Below are 22,130 nucleotides of genomic sequence, written 5' to 3'. Positions count from 1 at the left end.
ACTGCAGGTATGGTAAGGAGCTGGACAGGTGGGAGATTCACAGAGGTCCACTGAGGGTTGCCCAAGACGGTCACTTTTGGGCAGCTGTAGATAGTCTGTGAACATTTTCCAACACAGAAATGAAAGTTACCCTCACCTAGCTATTTGACTTGAAAATAACTTTCCTTTTTTAAAAAAGATATTTAAAAGAAGACTACCTACTGTTATTTTTTCTACTATGTCAGAGCTTCCTAACCTTGGGTAGCTATACTTTTATATACAGTTGACACATTAGAACATTTTTTGTTGTTGTTGTTTTGAGACAGAATTTCTCTGTGTTGTGTAGCCCTGGCTATTTTGGAACTCGCTCTGTAGACCAGGCTGGCCTTGAACTCAGAAATCCATCCGCCTGCTTCTGCCTCCCAAGTGCTGGGATTAAAAGCGTGTGCCACCACTGCCCCTCCCCCCCACCTCTTTTTCCCCCCACATTAGAACATTTTAACTTAAGGTTTTATAAGAAACTGTCCTTGAGGTCATATTTTACAATAAATGAGTAGAGATAAAAATTGTTTTGGGTTGCTAGTAGCTGCTTGAGGCTATTTTTTTAAATTTAGACAAAGTAGAGTTCCTATGCTCTGTACGTGTACTAGCCGTGTGCCTGTTAGCCCTGTGGAGCCAGTGCACAGCACAGTTCAAAAGGCCATGTGCACCATCAGAAAAAGTTAGATTTGCATTGAGGTAGGAGCACAGACTTCCTTGTCTTCCCATGTGAAAACACAGTAGCACAACTTCAGATAGTCTGCATTATCCAGGTAGCCTAAGCCAGTTTACAGATGGCGGCACCACCACCAAAGCTGGAGTGTGAGTGGCTCTCGAGTGGGAAGCAGACATTCTCAGGGCTTTTGCATCTCAGGAAGCAGAGCTGATTTATTTGTTCACTTAATCCATTTACATCCACCTAGAGTGCTTCGACTCGATCCTTAGCTCTTCAGTGAGACTTGGTTAGGGAGAAAAGCTAGTGTTCTTTGTTGTAGTCATAGGTTTTGAGAGGTAAATCGTCTGCTGCAGTGAGAGCAAGCCTGTCTGGCTCAGGTCATCCTGAGATGTGCACTTGTGGAGTGTCTCTGATGCTGTGCTTCTCTCTTCTCCAGGAGAACTGCGGCACATCACCAAGCTGAAGCCCTGGAGCCTCTTTGATGTACTTGTGGAAAAGTATGGCTGGCCCCATGAAGATGCTGCACAATTTACCGATTTCCTGATCCCAATGTTAGAGATGGTTCCAGAAAAACGAGCCTCAGCTGGCGAATGCCTTCGACATCCTTGGTTGAATTCTTAGCAGATTCTACAAATATAGCATTCTGAGCTAGCAAATTTCTCCCAGTACATTGGACCTACACAGTGGCTCTCATTCTTTAAGAGGATTACCAGTGAGCTGGCTCCACCCTCAGACCTTTGTTGTGCTTTTGAGGTACTGTTGTTTGACACTTTGCTTCCTGTGCACCACGGTCCTGGGGAAGGCTGGTCTTTGTCTTCAGCTAAGTAGTTTACTGGCCATTTTCTTCTGGAAACAATAACATGTCTCTAAGCATTGTTTCTTGTGTTGTGTGACATTCAAATGTCATTTTTTTTTTGAACGAAAAATACTTTCCCCTTTGTGTTTTGGCAGGTTCTGTAACTATTTATGAAGACATATTTTAGCTGAGTATTATATAATTTACAATCTTAAGAAATTATCAGTTGGAACCAAGAAAGAGCAAGGAAATGTACAATTTTATCTTCTGGCAAAGGGAAATCATTCCTGTATTATAATAGTGTATGTAACTATTACTTTGCATAAATAGGGGATGAGGATTCACATTCAGAAAAGCTACCCAGTCCTGAGCGCTTTTTGGCCTACATTGCATGTTGCAGATTTCCACTGCTTCAAGAAGTTGCACAAACTTTTCATTCCATAACAACCCAAGTGGTTCTGGATGACGTGCCATGCCCTCTGTGGCACTTTAAAGAGAGAAAAACTTTAAAAATTTGACACTATAATCTAGCAGTTCCATTTGTATTTTGCATATTTTTAAGCTATGTTTAAAGTATCAGTCATTTCCACTTAAAATGTGATGGCCCAATCCCCTGTAGCGTCACCTCTCACCAGCACTGTAAGTTAAATACGTAGATTAAATTGGACAAGAGAAATATGTTCAGTGTGTGGAATGAAAAAAATATTTTTGGAAAAGCATGATCGTGTTTGTTTAAAACACAAGGTGTGGCTTATACAGTTTGCAATGCAGTGGACCGAACACTCCTCACAGCTTAAAGGTAACAGCGACCATGTCCATGCCGTCCGTAGGCAGCTTCCCTTGCTGTAGCAGCTTCCCTTGCCTTTTCCTTACCTCCCATGAATGAGAAGGTCATTTCCCCTTTGCAGACCGCATACAGTTTTAGTTTATGCATTTCCTTAAAATTAACTGTAGAATCCAGGATACAAACCATTAGTAGGCAATACTATTTTAGAATGTAACATAGGAGGTGTATTTAGCCTCTTTTAGAAGTCAGTGGGTTGAATGTCTTTTTTTAAAAAATTTTTATTCATTAAGGTGCCTCGTTTTTCTTGACTTTGTCCATTAACATTTATTCATATGCCTTTGCAATAATTAGATTGTGAAAAGCTAACAAGTGTTGTAACAATAATCCTTTGTTTGGGGTGCTTGCACTTGTCTTAAAAATTAAAGTGTTTTGGGGTGTTTTTCCAGACATTGCCTTGCTTATTGCCCTGTATTTGAAGAGACAGAATCAACATACCTTTGCTCTTAGTAGTGTCAACAAAGCTAAAGGAGTTGCAGATTGTCACAGAACATACATTAAGGCAGAATGGATTTATGAGCGAGGCTTTAGTTATAGCTTCATTATCTACAATGTGGGTGTTCCCTTTTTTTAATCAGTGTTTCATATAAGTGCAATGGTTCCCTCCCCCGTCCCCTCCAATCTTTCCCTGTGTGAACGAGACACATATCCTTCTTAGGGTTTAACATTTTATATCATACACTGTAGTGAGATAGACGATGCCACTCATTCACAAACTATGCATGCTGGGGTTTTCCAATGAGGCTGTACGTTTCCTTATAGAGCCTATGACAAATGGTGGCTGCTAAGTCATGATTTCTATAGAAACATTCCTATAAGAACCACAGAGTGTGTTTATGTTTTCCCTACCTCTGAAAGAACTTTTACCATTTGAATGAAATTTGTCTAATGAGGTTAGAAATGTCTAGTTGGAAAAGGAAGCTAGAATATTAATCTTAAGGTGGTTCTTCTATTAATACCCTAGCAAGTTTATGATATACCAAGGAGTTCTAGCATACACTTTTGTGATTGGGTACCATATGGTTATATCCGATTCTTGGTAGCATGATGATAAAGAATAAATGTAAAGGTTGGGTGTGGTGGTGCACTCCTTTAATATCAGCACTTGGGAGGCAGAGGCAGGAAGATCTCTGAGGCCAGCCTGGGCTGCATAAGCTCCAGGCCACCCAAGGTTATATAGTGAAGGAAAACCTAGGAAGAAGGAAAAGAATAAAAGCTTAAAGCGAACCATTGGTTATTTGGAACATTATAGCCCCTATGAAATCTTCATGGAAGATTACAAGCAGTGGTCTCACATGTGACTTGAGCAGATCCAGAAAGAGCTACTCTAAAAAATGGCGGAGCCATCCAGAGAAAAAGTAGTAGGAGTGTAAAAGAAGTCTACTTTTTAGACGAGATCTGCGTGTTTTTCCATATTCCCTGCACCATGCATAACTTAACAGGCATGAGTAAAAAAAACTTTCATTGGAATAGAAAACACGTTTGGATTATTTTTCTTATTTTGTGAGGCAAGGACTTGGAGATCTGCCTACCTAGGGATGCCACCCCCTCCCCCCCAAATCTCTCTCTCTCTGAATTAGAAGTTTGTAGAGTGTGTCCATTAAAGATTCTATTTAGTTGAAGTCTTTCAGTTTGCAGAAGAGCTTTCATTATGAATTACTTAGATAGCTGGCTATTTTAAGGATGAATATTGCCATTTCTTTTTGGTCTGTGTGAAATTGTCATGGAGGGACACAATGTGAACCTGTCAGTTTTCAGACTCCGGTTTCTTTGGTAAGCATCCAGAGGGGAACATGGGCAAGGAGACCGGTGGTCTTGAGAAACTTGGGTCACTGATTTTAAGCCCTAAATGAGCTGTATTCTCGAATATCATCAGAGTTAATTTTCAAATGGGAATTAAATGATAAAACATGATTTAAGTCACTACCAAATCTAATTTCTTGAGTTTGCTGTTTTTCCTGATGCACAAAATTTATATACTGGGCCCAATTGTGTCACATGTTTGGAAGGTGGCAAAACAGGGCCACTCCTGAGAGGTAGACAGCAGAAGCTGATAATTTAAAAAAAAAAAAGTCACAACTGGTGTATCTTCTTTCAGTAATAAAATATTCACTGAAACCCTCTTCATTCTATTTGACGTATTTCAGAATAATGCCTTTTGCCCTTGGTTTTGTTTAAAGAGACCTATTTTCTACAACTTAAAAAAAAAAAAAGCCCTAAAGCTAGTATTAAACATATTTTTATATCAGTTTTGATTAGTGGAGCTATTTCAGTCATACTTCAAACTGTACAAATTAAATCTCCCTGTTTTAAGTAAATTACTGCTTTTCAAAGTGCGTTAAACTGCAGTGTGCAACTGTACAGTATGGAATGCATCAGTAATGTGGATTAATGTTGGATTAGAATGTTAGGTTCTTAGACTGTTAGCTAAGTCGCACAGAGTGGCTATTTAATTTCCTGTGACCCGTGCTTCTAAAGGAAAGGCAAGCAGTAGAGAGGGCTGTGAGACTCACCCAGATCGGCTGCTGGTAGCCTGCAGTGCAGCTGAGGTAACAGCTACCGAAGTAAATGAATGATTCTTTACTTACAAATTATATTTGAAAATCTTAACTTTTGTAAAATCATTAAGCAGACCTCAATCTCAGAAGTTGTACAGAACAATTTAGTAAAACTGACATAATTGTGGTTTATTAACATGAATTAAAATGCCCAACCAGTGCTTCAATGTGACAGCGTATTGAAATAAAAAGGAAAGGTCATGTGCTGTACTACTTTCACAGAGATCACACGTTTGCAGCAGACTTGCCATATGTACAGTGCTATATTCCAAATGAAAAGGGCGGGAGCAATTATATACGCAAAGGAAATTCAGTATTTACAGTCTGTCAGGAGACACTAAAAATTATCTATACATTAAATTACATTTTGCTTGCAAAAAACTGATAAAACAATATGAGCCATGTCCACACCAAATTATAAAAACCTGTATTGCATTTTCAGACCTAAGATGCACTCAAATAACTGCTGACCATAAAAAAAAAAGGAAATCCTTAGTGCTTTCTTTAGCTGTATACTTAATGCATATGTATAAAATAATACAGAAAATACTCACTAAATGAATTTAACTGCAACAATGAGATTTAAAGGTCATGTATCATCAGATCCATGGTCAGAAAAAGTTGGAATGTTCACTTACAAAATAAAGATACCTACAGCTGGCTTAAGAGCACATTTCATAAGGAAGTGTAAAAAGCAAAAATGGGAAAGATACAATGAAAGAGCACTGGTGTTTGCTTTTGTTGGTTTTTTTTGTTTGTTTTGTTTTTTGTTTTTTTATACAAAGTTTCATGTACAAGCTTTAAAAAGTACCTTAACAGGTACATATGAAATATACAGTTTATCTTACAGAACATTTTAAAAAATGTTATTGGAGTCCATTTTAATGCCACCCTGAACCGTGGTAATTGTTTTGAAATGTTGGTGGCACCTGTGCTCTGTGAATTGGAATCTGTGCAGGCACTGGCGATGCCTGCTGAGGTCCTTGCACCCCATGTGGCAGGGCCACAGAGCCAGGATGAGGATGAGGACAGAACCCTGAAGCAGTAGGTGTTGGAATACTGTTTGGTCCTTGGGGCTGGAGATGAGGACCTGCAACTGGTAATGGACAATGTGGCCCTGTTCCGGAAGGCTGGTGTTGGGGTCCCGGTCCCAAAGTGGTATGATGTGTGGCTTGTGAGGGGTACGGCGGGACGGCTGGATGAGCGCTTGCAGGGAAAAGTGGAGGTCCTTGATGAGGTGGGTGGTGTAAGGCTTGACCTGATGCTGAATGATGCCCAGAAACCAGAACACTGGCTGGAGGAGGGGGCGGGGGAGGGGGAGGGGGCGGGGGTGCTGAGTTTACTACATGCTGGTGTTGTGCTTGTAGACTTTGCAGTCCCGTGGAAGGATGGGGCGGTGGATGGTGATGTGGGGCGGGACCAGGTGGTGGAGGGGGTGGTGGTAAATGGTGTCCTGCAGTTTGAGAATGAATGTGTGACCCAGGCGTAACAGCATGAACTGGCCCAACTCCATGTGCTACAGAGTGCTGCTGATGTGAGCTTGGCTGCTGTATGAGGTGTGGTCCTGGAGCAGGCGGGGGCGGGGGCGGGGGCGGGACCACAGCAGCAGCAGGTTGATGGTGAATGGTGGGGTTTTGAGATGGCAGAAAATGCCCTGGAGTAACGTGATGTCCAGGAACTGATTGCTGGCTTGTGGTGCCAGGAAGTGCTTGATTTGGTCCAGATGTAAACACAGTTTGTTGGGAAAGACTACCTTTTAGCTGATTATAATTCTGAAAGTTTGCAGAGGGCTGCTGGTTTTGATAGTAGGATGAAGGAGGGGGAGGGGGTGGCGGGGGCGGTGCCGCGCTGTTGAGACTCTGTGGGTTGAACTGACTGTATGTTGCTGAAGATTGTCCTGAGGGTGTCTGGGTAAATAACGCTCCAGAAGTCGCCTGCTGAGGGTTAGCTTGAAGGCTCTGTGCCGCTGGGTAAAAGTTTCTCGGAGTCTCTCGTTGAGGAGTTCCAACTTGAGGTGATTGTGAGTGGTGAGGCCTGAAGGGAGATCCTAAGTGCTGTGAAGGAGGCTTTGGCGAGAGGTAACCATGCTGCACGGGGGTATGAGGTGTGGAGGACTTGGGAGGGTTTTCTGTGTGAGGTGACGGAGGACAGTGCAACTTCGTCGGTGCAGAAGGCAGCTTTTGCGGAAGTTGATCATTCGCACTCAGAGCGTGGGCCTGAGGAGCGTGGTTCTGAGAAAGTGCTGGGGCGTTACTTGACAGCTGTCTGTGCTGAGGCTCTGGGTTCTCAGCTTCTGATACAGTGGCAGTTGCCTCCCAGTGGCAATCTGGTTTTGTGAGTATTTTCCCATGTGACTGAGCAGGATTGATTGGCCCTGGTGAACCAGGCTATGAAGGAAAAAAAAAAAGAAGTATGAGAGAATGTCACTGGAATTTAATGTTATTTAATAAGAGGGCAGGAAGCAGTGTGAGGACGACAATGGTGAGTTTTTCTCAGTACATTGTGTAAGGTTTTCCATTTGTGTAAGCTTAAATACATTCTCTAGACCTGGTGGTCTCTATTTTCCATTTTCTTCAAACAACTTTCAGCCTCTGACAACCTTAAAACTTAGCAAATTTTGATTTCATATAATTTCCTTACCCAACTAAAGATAAACTGCTTTGAATAAACAAAAATTGTTCATTAAACCATTTAGCCTTAAAATGCTTTTTTTACTTCCAAGGGTAACCCCAGTGTGGCCCTCAATTTTACAGTGGTCTGCAAGCCCATTGAGCCATCAGCTCATCACAGACCAGGATAGAGAGAACTGTCTATTCTGGATGAATGTCACCTGAGTTTTGACATACGGAATGCTGCTTGGCAGGTCCTTAAGAGTATCCCATGAGCTGGGCGTGGTGGCGCACGGCTTTAGTCCCAGCACTCAGGAGGCAGAGGCAGGTGGATTTCTGAGTTCGAGGCCAGCCTGGTCTACAAAGTGAGTTCCAGGACAGCCAGGGCTATACGGAGAAACCCTGTCTCGAGAATATCCCATGAAGTCAGGAATGAACTTGAGTGAGAAATGTAGACTATGGAAGGGTACTTAGAAAACTTCAAGGTTAAGTCAGGATTGTCTGTACACACAGCTCAACACGAGAGTGAGGAAACAGGAAGAGTACAGAGATCACAAACTGACACTTGATGTGGCAGGGAAAGGTCAGTCTGATGTTCCCACCAGCTTCCATGAGGGACCAGACTTGAAAGGTCAGTGTCGTTACCTTGCTTGTTTTAGAAGGGCTCTGACAAGTGTCAGGGGATGGACATTCACTTGTACTTGTGGCTTCTGTACCTTCCGGATCAGGGTCTGTAAGGTAGAAGAAACCTACAGTAAATAAGATTACAAGACATACTGCCTCTTGTAGACACACACAGTGCTCACTGTACACAGTTCTTTCTCTTACTATAAAGCACTTTAACATAATCACCATGAGAGGTCGGTCATCTGCTTACTGACCTGCCATGAGTTCACTCAAAGAAGGAGCTAGGCTCTGAGCGTGCACCTGGGGAATGTGATTTGAATGAGATGAAGGTGAAGACTGAACATGACTCGGTGAGCATGAGACACATGGTGACTCTCCCCCTATGGATGAAGCAGAGCAGACCCAGAGAGACCATTAGCGCGCTCACAGGGAGCAGAACACAAGCAGGCAGAAGCATTGGGAGAGCAGAAGCAAGCGCACTCACCACTGTCTTTGTCTTTGCGGTGGTCACTGAGCAGTAAGGCTCTCTGGTAACTTCTCTCTCTCACTTGCTCCACTGAAGTGGAGGCAGTCCTTTAAAAGAAAACACATCCTAAGGTCAGAGAGGCTGTCACCAGCTAGGTTAACTCTTCTGTCTCCCGATGAGCAAAATGTCCTTCAGATGAAGGAGTTTGCTATAATGGGACAAAACTTTGAGGTTAAGCTTTGAAAATAGCCTCTTATATTGCTAACCATGCTCCAAACTGAGATTTTATTACGGTTTACTCTAAGAAATCAGACCAACATTTGTCTCTGGTAATTTCCTGGTGAAAGAAGGGTAAGCTGGAAATATTGTGTTAACATTTTTAAGGTCATGTTAGGTTGCCAAAGGGAGCAAAATCCCTCCAACAGAATCCAAGTGCCTTGTGTCACAGTGGTAAGTGTGCACTGGGGACTGAGCAGTCTCTCACACGGCTGCCACGACCCATCTTAAATGCAGTTGCTGTGGTCTTATTCAAACAGTAAAACTGCTTCTTCAGCCAAAATTAACTGGTAGGGGAGGTAAAGAAACTGTCTAGGACACTGCGTGGAGTGGCAAGTTCTGCAGGAAGGAATATTTACATAGTTTACAGCCACAGCTTCTGAGGTGATCACCTTCAATCACTGTCTATTTTATCATTCCAAAACAGCAAACAGGTAGAAGAATTCTCTAACAGTTTTTTTCTCCTTGCATAGTGGCACATTGTAGAAGGGGCTTACCACTGAACTTCTGGGTCTTTCTTCTCACTGGAATTAGTGTCTTTAACAGGACAGTTACTGCTGCCTTCTTCAGAAGAGGCACTGTAAGCAGCGGCAGCGGCGGCAGCAGCGGGTGGTGGTAAAGGCAAGCTAGTCTGGTTTTCTGCCTGCTCCCCGTTTTCACTGCTGTGGATACACCCGTCGCCACTGCTGCTCAGGTTCCCACTTGGGTGAGGTGACACACTAATCAAAGCAAAGTTCTCTGGCTTAGACCCACTCTTCCTAGCTTCACGTTGTCTCTTACGGTATTCTAATAGAGAAACCTTAAACAAGAAAGAAAAAGTAAGTCTGTTATTCTTGTTTGTGTATCAGAATCAATTTTCTTTTTTAAAAAAGGATACTGCAGCATTTATATTAGAAAAATTATAAAAATAATTGAATTTTCCATAAATAATTAACAATTATTAAATGCCTACTATATGTCAGGCATTTTATTTTAGATGATTTATATACATTATCTCATTTAATCCTCACAACAACCCTAAGAAATAGGTTATATTATCATCCCCATTTTACAGATGAGGAAATTGAGTAACTCACTCACTCCAGGTCACACAGCTGGTGAGTGTTGGAGCCGGGATTCGAACCTAGGTCTTATTTGAAAGCCCGTGCTCTTTCCACTATACTACATTGCTTCCCACAAAGTTGCCAACTGGACTCTGTTATAAAAATTAAAAGCACATATCACTAAAATGCTTTGACTTATATGCAGTTAAGCCTATTAAACAAATAAGTGCTGTTTTTCCCAATCTTGAAAAATAAGGCATTCTAACTGTGTCAAGATTAGATACTTTTGTATTAAGATAGAATCTGAGCAAGCAGTATCATACTTTGAAAATACTCTTACATCCATGGCCTAAATACTGTAAGTATTATGATGGTGAAGAGGCATTTCTTCTCTCCAAGGCTGCCTGCTCAATGTAAAATAAGAGAAATAAGAGTAAGTAGTATCTACCTATTGCTTTGGTGGAGGTGTTTATTTTTAAAAGTTACTTGCTTCATAAAAAAAAAAAAAAAAATCATCTTGAGGCTTTTATCTGAGACTACATTTCTTAGAAGTTTTCATATCACCATAATTTTTACTTTCTTAGGAACATTAAATTATTTACAAAAAATTAAAAATATACATATGAAAACCTTAATTTACATAACTAAGTTACAAAATGCCTCACGTAACACATGCTGTAACTACCAATAACCCTTAAGAGTAAAGTAAAAAACCCACTATTATAAAGACTATAAATTGTTAAATTATAACCTTTTTCTTTTGTGGTGGATTCTGGGGCGTGCAACTCCCGTCGATCAAATTGTCATTAACAGTCCGTCCAAAACCAGAGGCAAGCCCGTCTTCAGAAGTACAAAAGACAGCCGCTCCCATAAACATGCCTCTAGTGTCATCCTGCTGAATCAGGCACTTGGACTCACTTACTCGGAAGCCGCCTCCAGTCTCCAACTGATGAGAGGGTGTTAAGTCCCTCAAGTTGGAGTTTACTGAGAAGTTAACTCCTGTTCTGTCAGGACTCTTTACCCAGGATGAATACATTGTGCCCCGTCCAGAGTGGGTCGAATCCAGTTGGTTGCTGGGCTCAGTCCTGTCATGGGCTGGTGTTTCCATGGATTTCTGTAAGGCAGCTGGCTCGACTGCATCGAGTCCCAGTTGAAGGTCTGACACAGACTCCTTCTCCCCTGGGCAAGGCCTGTTAACCTCAGTCCTGCTCCTAGGGCTGGTATAACCAATAGTCTTTATTTCTTGCAGGCCCAGCTCAGTTAAATTGGAATTTCTAAAAGGCCCCAACGTTAGCATGTTTGAAGGTCGGTCATATCCCTGTGGTGGTGGTAGGGAGGGGAATCACACAAACAATGCCAGTTAGGGACAAATTACTATCTAGCAGCAATTTAGGCAAAATAATAATAGAAAAAAAATCAGCAAGTGCATCTTTTTTGGTAATTCCTTACCTCTTGATTGTAAGTGCATCTCTTTATTTCTGGAGAACTTTCTGGGGAAGAAATATTCTACATAAAAGTAATAAAATTAGGAATTAAAATTCAACAAACTATAGTTTGTAGACATGAATTAAAATGAAAAAACTGATGACAGATTTTAGATTTAAGCCTTTTGAAGACACTTGCTTTAGGGCTCTATACATAGTACAAAAAAAAAATGTTCATTTTGGCACAAATGCAAATGCTAAACTTATGTAATTGTAGACTCCCAATTTTCTCTCGGAGTTTTTCATCACACTAGATAATAGGGTGGGGAAGGGTTCTACGCAGAGTTTGATAAACACTCCATCCCAGGGATGAACAGTTTTTACCCCCAGTTTCTCACCTCAAAGTGCATGGTGTTTCCTGGTGTGCCAGGGGTTACAGGGGTCACTGGTGAATATATGGGTTTATAACCATTTCTGTAAGTTTCATCATCTGACTTGATCCGTGGGGGAGTGGCAAATGCTGGGTCCGTAGGAGTGATGTCTGTGTGAGTTGGTGTCGCATATGGTGAAGGGGTAGGAGTGGAGCTTTCTGAGTAAGCAGTATCTAACAATTGGTAAAGTCTTCGTTTTTTTAGTGGTGTGGTTAAATCTGTTGATGAAATAACAATCTATAAGAAACCATACTGCTGATATTTGCTATGATACAGAAACAGTAATTAATATTACTTTCACCTCCCAACTAGAGAATTTGTATTTTCTCAATGTTACTAACGTGAAATCTCCCTTACCCCCAAAAGTTTCAATGCTAGCAAATATCTTGTTTGAAACCTAGAAATCATAAAGAAGTCTTATTACAAATACTGATGTTACTGTAGCTGATGTCTAAGCAGCTAGCCCGACACTAAGCCCCAACATAAACAGTATTTCCAACTATGGTTTTACAACTTTCTTCATGCAAAAAGTGTGCTGAGCAGAAAGAGACAGCCTGTAGCTGTCAGCTTCTCTTCACAGAGCTGCCCCTGGCTGCCTGCCTGCTTTCCACAGTTCCTTACTCTTTCCCACTACTGAACAGCAACAGTACCTGGGAGGGAGCAGCTGTCGCTTAGCAGAAGTGGACTTTTGTTTTCACCATTAACTGTAGGACTCCTGGATCTTTCCTGACAAGGTGAATGATATCTATGTAAAATTGTTGAATTTTCTTCCTCCAGGGCTTGCTTCAGCCAGCGCTGAGTAAAACAGAGAATACATGACTAAGGATCAGTTTGCAGAGTTCATATAGCCTATAAATGCAAAGCTGATCACAAAAGCATCTCACTGTGAGGAGCTGTAGTAAGGACTGAGATTTGCATTTGGCTTCTCCTAGATTTTTATATCCAAAGAAAAGTTTACCTTTTTGCATGAGCCAGAAATGTTTTCAGTAGTTTCTTTTCTTCTCTTTTTTTCCGAAAGGAATGGTGATGTAAATCTAATATAATGCTTAGGAGTAGAGTATACATGGGGGCTGTAAGTGAGACCTGGCAAAGAATTGAGCTGTGTAGCTAACACCTCTGGATCTGTAGTTATGCGCAGAGGCCTTTCTGAAAGGCTGTCTGAAGGTTTTCCTGTCTTCTCATTCTTCTCACTTAACCATTCATTGACCAAGTGCTAGAGAACAGAAACATTTGGATCACTATATAGTAATTGCACATATTCCACTACAGAATATTCTAATATCAAATTAGATATTGGCACATCGTCTAAGACGATAAGTTGGGTAATTTAGATTATTCACATTATAGGGCTGGAGAGATGGCTCAGAGGTTAAGAGCAGTATTGCTCTTGGAGAGAGGACCCAAGTTCGGTTCTCAGCACCCATGTCAGGTGGCTCACAACCGCCTGTAACTCCAGCTCCAGTGGATCTACATGGGTACCTGCATGCATGTGCATACATACCCACAGACAGACACACACGCATAATTAGTAATAAATTTTTAACAAAAAGTAACTCATGTGGTGAAAAAGAAACCCCACTAATCAGTATTTTCATTTTCTTACTGTTATTCTAAGGATTATTATATGATATTTTATAGGGATAAAGTACATGAATATATGTAAAAAAAAAGTATTACAAAACCCCACTAATTTTGGTAGGTTATGGTGGTACACTGCCTATAATCCAAGGTTGAGTCAGGAGGACTGACACAAGTTGAGGCCAGCCTGGGCTACATGGTAAGTACCTGGCCAATAGCACTACATAGCCAGACTGTTTCAAGGGGGAAAAAAAATTTTGTTTTGATATAGTAAAATCTAGGAGATACCAACAAGTACCACAAACAATGTAGATATGTTATTTAGTATTTTACATGAAACTGTTTAGTTAGGAAAGTCTGATATTCTCAAGCAGTGCTTTTTTAGCCAAGGTGCCCATCACAGATGCCTAGAGAGGTCAGCAAATAGATCCACACTGACAATTCCTGAGGTTTGCAATGCCTCTTAAAGATGCTAAGCCTTCTGAAAGTTTCTTATCCACCGTTTACCTAGTGCAGCCTTGGTGGTGGTTCTTTTGGAAATGCTTAGGATTGTACCCAGGGCTTTGCACATGCTAGGCAAGTGCTGTTGTTCTGAGCCACACCCCGGACCTCATAATCTAGTTTCTCCTGGCTACCTGAATACACCTGGCCTGCACCTTTTAAAAAAGCTAGGTACTTAGAAACATTATTTTTTTTGCAGTTGGGGTTTTTCATTTCTTAGCTTAAATGTGAGTTCTTGAACAAGTATTGAATGTGTGCATTCATACACATACAAACATATTTCTTAATTTCAAAGCATTTTCGCACCCCTCTCCCTTTTCCTGTATGTTTCCCTTTTCTTCTATGTACCTTTGTAGGACAAAGGTATTATATGTATTATTAAAATGAATGGCATCTTTAGGAATTCATGTTATTTTAGTACTAAATGATAAAATGCTGTAAAAAACTCAACTTGTTTTTAACAAATACTTATATTTTAACAAATATTTACATTTCATACTTAACAATTAAAAAATGTGATATTTGTGATTGAGAAAAGAATTTAAAAACTCAAGTACTTTCCATTTAAAAAAAAAAGAAACTTAATTTTTTTCCCCTTCCAAATGTGGGTAAGCAATATATTACTATCAAAGGCAAGTATCCACTTTATTTAAGGCAATATAGTGCACAGTCTTTGAATGAAATATTATAGTGATATTTCAAACAAAACCTGTAATTCTCTGGCAAAGATATTTAAGAGTCCGCTACTGACTTATATAATCCTGAGCTTACAGAATTCTTTAAGCATTCTTTTCATTGTTTAGCAGCCTGCCTATAAAACTGTATGAAATCAGGTAAGAAAAAACAAAAAAAGGTTTAGGCCCCAAGTCACTTGCTCCTATGTGTTGTCATTTACTTGAACAAAAACATCAGCGTCTGAGGCTATGCTATTACTTTTAAGCTGAAAAGCTCAAGTTGTTCAAATTCATATGCGGTTTCCTGTAAATTGTCTCATAACTCCGACAGTAATAAAATCTAATGTAACACCAATCTTCCTCTTAAATACAAGGAGCTGCAGTGAAATAAATGACTTAATGTAGAAGGGTGTTTTGCTCTCCCTGGAACCCACGTAGTGTAAGAGGGAACTGACTCCTACAACCCCGATGTGTGTATTCTGTGAAAACACTCTTAAATCTATATTCTTAGTACATTCTAATGAAATCACAATTTTTTCCTATTTAATTCTTATCATCTACCTAAAGTAATTATAAAATGTATAAACAATGAAGAACTGGGGTGTGGCTCTGGGCAGAGGGCTTGCCTGTCATTCACAAGGCCCTGGATTAGATCCCTAGGCACAGAAGAGAGGAAGTATGTTAAACCAGTTTCAGAGAAATGAGTATTTTATATATAGGTAGACAACCTTAGAGAAATCATGAACTACAATACTAAAGGTGTTCATATATTTAATCTTCATAAAACAAACTATGAATTTTCTTGAAAGTTTGGTACTTCTCAGTCTTAGGCAAATATCTGCAAGTGTAAACATGACACTGCTGAGATCATCATAGGTGCAGGTTGAGGTTCTAAGGCAATCATTCAGCTAGGAGACACTTGTTGCAAAAGGTGCTTACTGTCGTGAGGACGCATACCTTCTTTGTTTTGGGGTACTTTGTGGGACACTTATTAAGTGCTGGAACTTCCGCTTCAGGAATTATTTCTGCTACTGCAGTTTCAGTTTCTGGTTCTATAGCAAGTACAGTATTTTCAATCTCATTCTGTTGTGACATAACTTCGATGTCAGGAGAAGATGGCTGTATGTCTGAACACATGCTGACAGTTCTGTGTCTCCGACGCTGCTGTCCAATGTGAGTCCTACTACGAGAAAAGCTTTTTCTCTGCTTAGTTCTATTCACTTTGGCAGCGGTTGGCTTGATAGCAGTTTCTTCTTTTACTTGTTCCTAGTTCAAAATACAACAGTGGGACTTCTGATGTTTATAGATAAATTTATGTTGAAATATAGCATTATCTACTTTAAAACCTAGCTTTCCAGAATCCTTTATGTATTTTAGGCTGGGTAATGGTGGTGCACTCCTTTGAACCCAATACTCGGGAGGCAGAGGCAGAGGCAGACAGAGCTCTGAATTTGAAGACAGCTTGGTGTCCAGAGTAAGTTCCAGGAAAGCCAGTGCTACACAGAGGAAACCCCGCCTCAGAACAAAACAAAAAACAACCAGAAAGTATGTTTTCACGAGTGCATTGTGAGGCCAGAGGTCAGCCTGTGGGGGCTGGTTCTCTCCTTTAGCCACAGAGCTGCTGGAGAAAGGCAGCAGGCGTGCAGCAGTGTTACTCAATTACCCAACTTCTGGTAACAAAACAATTCAACACTTTATATTGGAAGTCAAGTATAATCTCGTTTCAATTCTAAATTCCCCATAGGGTTTGAAAATGCTTTAAAAGACTAGTAATTAGGTATTATTTAATATTCTTGGGCTAGTGAGATGGTTTCACTTGCACACAAGCCTAAAGACCAGTTTGAGGCCCAGAACCCATGGGACTGAGGAGGGAGAGAAGTGACTCACACAGAGTTGTACTCTGCCCTCTATGTGCACGCACACAATAGCATTGAGCACACAGCCATCACTTTTATCCATGGAACTCTACTGTGTAGAGACTTTAAGGCACTAAACTTGGACAGTCAGGGTGACCCTGAGGGATGATACCTGCACCACTTCGGCATCGGCGATGACCTGCGACTCTTTGCATTCAGGCTTAACTTCTGTCTTAGCTGTGCTGATCCTTTCCAAAGCTTGTTCTCGTCTTTTCTCTCTCTTCTCAAGTCTGGCAAAAGCTTGCAAAATTGCTTCCATTTTTCTTTCTTCTCTTGTCTATGGAATTTAAATTTGAAGTAAATGTCTTATTCCAAACAAGAATTCTAAATGTCAAATGTTCATGACAGATTTTAAAAGCTGCTGTGATACTATTAGCATAACAAGTCTATTGTTGGTAGGTATGGGAACAGATGACAGCCACTCAGCATGTGTGAATCCCACACTTCATCTCAGTGAGCCGTTCGTAGTGTATGCCAAGAAAGGACGATACAGCAAAACAAAACAGCCAGAAAAAAAAGAAAACAACAACAACAAAAATAGAACTTATTTTCTTTTACAAAACCAAAAAGATTTTAATACACAAATTTGCCTTTTTTAAACACAAAGACTGAAAATTCCTAAGGAAAAAAAATGTTGAAATGAAAAAATTTATATGCACTTAAGGAGTCAGGCATATAGTCTTAGGTTCAAACCATGATCCTACCAGTAATTTTTAGTAAACAGCTCTGTCACCCTTTTTAGGAGTGTAAAAGCATACAATACTTAAACACTTAAGGACTGTTACTGAGTTCAAATAGAAAACATGAGGCTTTTAAAAAGTACTGGAAAAAAATGGCAGGCATTCCAAAAACAAAAACAGTAGCTGTCATTTCTTTCACCCTTTTGCCCTCCATTACAATTCTCTTAAGGCATTCCGCTACCTTCTGCTCTTCCTTCCTTACACTGACACTCTTGGGTAGAGAATATTAAGAACAAGACCCAGAGCCTTGAGCAGAGGGCCTGGCAATGCTTCAGCTCTCAACCAGAACCAGGAAGCAGGTCCATCAACTGTCCAGTTCTCCAAATGAAAGAACCAGGTCCTGAGGCTCAGATCCATTTGTCTTTCCTCCTTCATTGTCATCGATGTGGGGAAGAAAGAAAGAAAGATCAGAAACTCAAGATCTGGCTGCCATACACTTCGCAACACTGGAGTGTCAGCTTTAGTTCCAGTAATTACTGGAAGAGATTTAAGCATTGATAGATAACTGTTCTTAGTCTTTCCTGGGTTTGTAGTAAACATATTCAGTAAGGAACAAAAGATGTTAATGCAGTGTAGCTAGGAGTGCTTTGTAAGGAGTTTCTAATTTTCACCCTTTTGATTTTACACCCAGGAAACTCAGGGCCACAGAGGTAAGATTACTTGTTCTGTGTTCTTACAATCTAGAATCGGTAATTCAAAACATTAAAGGTTTTATTTGTTCTCACCAGAACTGGAATTTTTTAAAAAGATTTCTTTTATGTATATGAGTGCTCTATCTGCCAATTCGCCTGCATGCCAGAAGAGAGCATCAGATCATTATAGAGGGCTGTGAGCCACTATGTGGTTGCTGAGAGCTGACCCAAGACCTCTGGAAGAGCAGCCCCCAGAACTGGAAATTATAAAGCCAAATTCTCATTTTTTTTTTGTTTCTACTTTTACCTTTAAAACATGACCTCCATAAAAACCTGTTTCTATATATTAAATTTTTCTAAAATGCACCATTTAGAAATCTAGATATCACAAAAATAATCCTTTCTTTTGTAGGCTAAACTCCCTTGAAAACAGTGTAATAACTACATGTTGATTAAACCAAACACTCCTTCATAATGTTTAGCTAGGATTCCCCCTCCCCATCAAAAAATGGCACATTGCCTTCTGTTGATGGAACAAAAAATGTACATGTATGTAGGTGACTCAAAGGGCCTTTGCATAAATTATGAGTTTCCTGACTGCTAATCTATTCATCTTTCCAATTAACTGCTGATAACAAAGCACAAATTTTACATTTCTACATGTGTTTATCCTATAGCAATAAAGTTGAAAGCACCAAATTCCTAATAACTTTAGCCGAGATTCATCTTAAAGTATGTAGATGTTTAAGGATAAATGACTGATTTTACTCAGATTTTAAAAATTAGCAGGTTTTTTTGTTTTGGTTTGTTTCTTTTTTTAAAGTAGTCCTGGCTGTCTTGGAACTCACCATGTAGACCTAATCTGGCCGTAAACTCTGAAATCAGTATCCCTCTTTCTCCTGAGTATTGGTGCCACCATGCCTAGGTTTTATTTATTTTTAATTGTGTTTAATGTATGCGTGCTCTGATGCACATACATCTGAGCCAGAAGAAGGCATCATATTCCTTGTAAACAGCTGCTGGGAATTGAACTCAGGACCTCTGAAGAGCAGCCTTAACCACGGAATCATCTTACCACCACCCCCTCTCCCAGGTTTGCTAGTCATCACTGTATCTAATGCAATCCTTGATACATGGTCGTGTGTAAAGAAGCAACCATTTTACTGATCTATCTGAAAAATATGTTAACTTGAGTTTATAGGGAACTGGAGCTGTTGATGAGATAAGAGATAATGGGTATCGTAATTAACCCCTTATAAGACTACTTATAGCTTGTAATGGCTGTAGTTTAGAACTGTGATGCAAGCCATGGCTTTATCCTGAGCCCAAAGCTACTTCATTATCTGTGAGCTGGGAAACTCAGAGCTGGATTTGATAACTGTTATGCTGATGTTTTAGGTATTAACCAGAGTATGTGGAAGTATCCCATGTGACCTCCCTGGTTCACTATTCTTGTGATATATCTTAGTACATTATTTCTTAGTATTACAATTTCATGTAAGCAGGAGAAAAAAAAATCTGCTTTGGACCTCTCCCCATTTGAGATGTGCTTTTGATAATTTAAAATGTTTAATTTTGTGTGTGTGTGCATATATGTGTGTCTGTGGGAAGGAGTGGTATGCATTTCAAAGTGCTGTGTGAAGGACAACTTGGAGTCAGCGCTCGCCTTCCATGCAGGCCCTAGAGATGTTACTCAGAGTCATCAGGCTTGGCAGCATATGCCTACACCCACTAAGCCGTCCTGACTGGGCTATCACTCATCTGTAGCTTTCCAGGTGAGCTTAGTGTCAGGAGCAGCATATGTTTCTCCTGCTCTGCTTTGCTACCTTGCTGTCTATCACCTGCCTTTTCTTAAAATGATCCCTGCAGCTCAAGAGCAGTCCACCTGGCCAGGAGTAGCCAGAGTACAAGATGAAGAGCGGCTGGGGAAACTGTATCTCTGCAGCCTTCCAGCCTCCTTTCCTCAGACTCAGCCCAAGGGCTGCAAATATTCCAACAATAAAATATCCCCATTTTAAAACTGAGAAACACAAAAGGGCATGCAAAATAAAGGAGATGAAACCAAAGAGCATCTACTGAAAATAAGACTTCTTATATTAAAAATACTGTCCCCCCCCCCCAAACCCCTTCAAACAGCAATCAGAACTAATAAATGAGCCAGGCAGTGGTGGTACACAGCTTTAATCCCAGCACTCAGGGTGGGGGGGAGGGTGAAGAGTAGGGATGGGGTCCTGGTGTGTGTGTGGGGGGATCTCTTATGAGTTTGAGGGCAGCCTGGCCTACAAAGGGAGTTCCAGGTCAACCAGGGTTGTTAAATAGAGAAACCCTGTCTTGAAAAAACAAACACAAAAAACAAAAATGGTAACTTTAAAGATCACTTAGACTATTAATAATGAAAATCATTCCACAGTAATAAGCCTTGCTTACATGTATTCCCATTTCCTCTATCACACGAGGGTCCAGTGCCCCCCTCACAGTCCTGTTCGTTGACTCATGTTCGCTATGACCACTTTCTATGAGAGCATATCTGCCTTCTCTAGCCACCCAGTACTTACATAGTAAAACACACCCACACAGCAAACAGTCAGGTCTCTGTTAAAGAGAATTATGTTCTGCATAAAGCATATACGTGGAGGTGTACTGGGAAGCATGTGGAGGCTTTGGATATGTTACAAGGTAACTAGAGCATAACCATCTCATTTGGTTTGGACAGACTATAAAAAGTAAACTTATTCCATTCTGCCATGCATTTTAACAAAAATGGTTCCTCAAGGATAAGAAACTGAGAAAGGTTCTTAGCATCAGTTTCACCGTGCAATAAGGAGAAATGTGAGAGAATGAGATCCATCCTAAGTCTATCATCAGATGACTTTTCTGACAACAAATTTGCTCTCCTACTGTAATATTAAAACCTGGCACATTCTAAAACAGGCTTGCTAAGTTCACTCATTTTTAAATGCATAAGCAACAGCACAGATTCTGAAGAATGGTGGTGTACCAGGGTGCTTGTTCAACAAAGTAAGAACCAGGAATGTCAGAGGGTCATCATGTACCCCAAAGTTGCAAGGTATTCAAGTGCAGATAAGATGAATCAATAGAATTAACCTAGCTAACTATAACAGTTTTTCACAGACATCAAATTAGACATCTATGGAATACTGTGTGATGTGGAGGAAGGCTGAGGAAATGGTGAGAACTGTGTATAATCTAGGTAAAGGCTACAGATATTAGCTGATGCTTCACTTAGCTCAGAGCTTACCTAGTCTAATTGGGTGTTGTCCATTTAGTCTGCTCATTACTAAGCTGCTATTCTAAAAACCATGTAATTTTTCTCCCCTTAGCAATGGGGTTATGACATGAGTTCTCATAAGGAGTTTGTTAGTGTATGAAAACTATCTGGCTTAGACATCTGTCACCTCACTGATCACAAGGATTGATTAGATTTATCTGAATGTCTAATGTCCCCTTTCTTCCAAGCCACTCCAGCTCCATGTGTGTGCCTCAAACTGTACTCAGTTAAAAAGGTAGATGACTTCAGATAAAGTCTTTGACAAGGGTAGGTGAGTAGGTTGTGCTCCCGTGTCAAGAGTTTATGCAACAAGGATAACAACTCTGGACATTCCTGGCTAGCTGTCTGGCAAGTCCAGAGACCTACCTCATAACTTCATGACTATCCTTTCATTTGATTCTCAAATTTCTGTACTAAATGTGAACACCATCGTGATTTAACTTCCACGGGCTCCAGTTTGAGCGATGTGACTGGAATAGGCCATGAAAGCATCAGGAGGCAGAGGTAAATGGTTGTTAAGAAGAGTTCCCAACAGTTTCAGCTACATAGACACAGCATACACCATACCCTCATGTCTAGAAACAAAAGACAGGCTGGAGCAATGCTTCAGTGGTTGGGAGCACTGGGTGCTCTTCCAGAGGACCTGGGCTCAATTGGCAGCTCACACTTCTTTACATGGTAATTTTTCCGGTGGTGGGCATAGTAGATCAACCCAGGCCCTTGATGAGCTATGTGAGTGCTCTATCTCCAAGCTGCCCTGGGACCTCTAGTTTACTCTTCTCCTGTCCTCACCCATGGCAATCCTACGGCTTCAGCCCTGCAGATCTTGAGGTACAGGGATGAGTCAGTAGGCTCTGCTGCTAGAACTGACGTACAACCTCTTTCCTGGCATTTATACTGAAGAAACCTTTACAGATAAATCACGAGGGGCCCAGCGCTGCTGTTCTAGTAACAGCATGAGCACACACATGGAGGCCACTAGGTCATGGTGGATTGTCAAGTTTTGATACATACTGACTTTGATATGTACCC

At 40.7% G+C, this 22,130-nt stretch overlaps 2 protein-coding genes across 20 annotated transcripts in view; one reads left to right on the top strand and one right to left on the bottom strand.

The window, feature by feature from the left end:
* Nucleotides 1-2,724, top strand: part of Srpk2 (SRSF protein kinase 2) — a 176,846-nt gene extending 174,122 nt beyond the window's left edge. For all 16 annotated transcript variants that reach the window (XM_021161969.2, XM_029477090.1, XM_029477091.1 and 13 more), the window contains one exon: nucleotides 1,131-2,724. In XM_021161969.2, coding sequence (XP_021017628.1) covers nucleotides 1,131-1,315 — 185 coding nt within the window. In that variant the 3' untranslated portion in view covers nucleotides 1,316-2,724. The remainder of the gene's footprint in view (nucleotides 1-1,130) is intronic.
* A 2,261-nt stretch (nucleotides 2,725-4,985) lies between these two features.
* Nucleotides 4,986-22,130, bottom strand: part of Kmt2e (lysine methyltransferase 2E) — a 68,173-nt gene continuing 51,028 nt past the window's right edge. For 2 of the 4 annotated variants that reach the window (XM_029477081.1, XM_021161961.2), the window contains 12 exons: nucleotides 16,550-16,714; nucleotides 15,479-15,787; nucleotides 12,727-12,981; nucleotides 12,419-12,563; nucleotides 11,736-11,986; nucleotides 11,363-11,419; nucleotides 10,665-11,231; nucleotides 9,368-9,669; nucleotides 8,613-8,701; nucleotides 8,383-8,508; nucleotides 8,147-8,232; nucleotides 4,986-7,279 (listed from right to left, as the gene is read on the bottom strand). In XM_029477081.1, coding sequence (XP_029332941.1) covers nucleotides 5,774-7,279; nucleotides 8,147-8,232; nucleotides 8,383-8,508; nucleotides 8,613-8,701; nucleotides 9,368-9,669; nucleotides 10,665-11,231; nucleotides 11,363-11,419; nucleotides 11,736-11,986; nucleotides 12,419-12,563; nucleotides 12,727-12,981; nucleotides 15,479-15,787; nucleotides 16,550-16,714 — 3,858 coding nt within the window. In that variant the 3' untranslated portion in view covers nucleotides 4,986-5,773. The remainder of the gene's footprint in view (nucleotides 7,280-8,146; nucleotides 8,233-8,382; nucleotides 8,509-8,612; nucleotides 8,702-9,367; nucleotides 9,670-10,664; nucleotides 11,232-11,362; nucleotides 11,420-11,735; nucleotides 11,987-12,418; nucleotides 12,564-12,726; nucleotides 12,982-15,478; nucleotides 15,788-16,549; nucleotides 16,715-22,130) is intronic. The other 2 variants (XM_029477082.1, XM_029477084.1) reach the window with 2 other exon arrangements.

The sequence above is a fragment of the Mus caroli genome, chromosome 5 (genome assembly GCF_900094665.2).
Source record: "Mus caroli chromosome 5, CAROLI_EIJ_v1.1, whole genome shotgun sequence".
NCBI lineage: Eukaryota > Metazoa > Chordata > Mammalia > Rodentia > Muridae > Mus > Mus caroli.
This window is presented reverse-complemented; position numbering and strand designations above follow the sequence as displayed.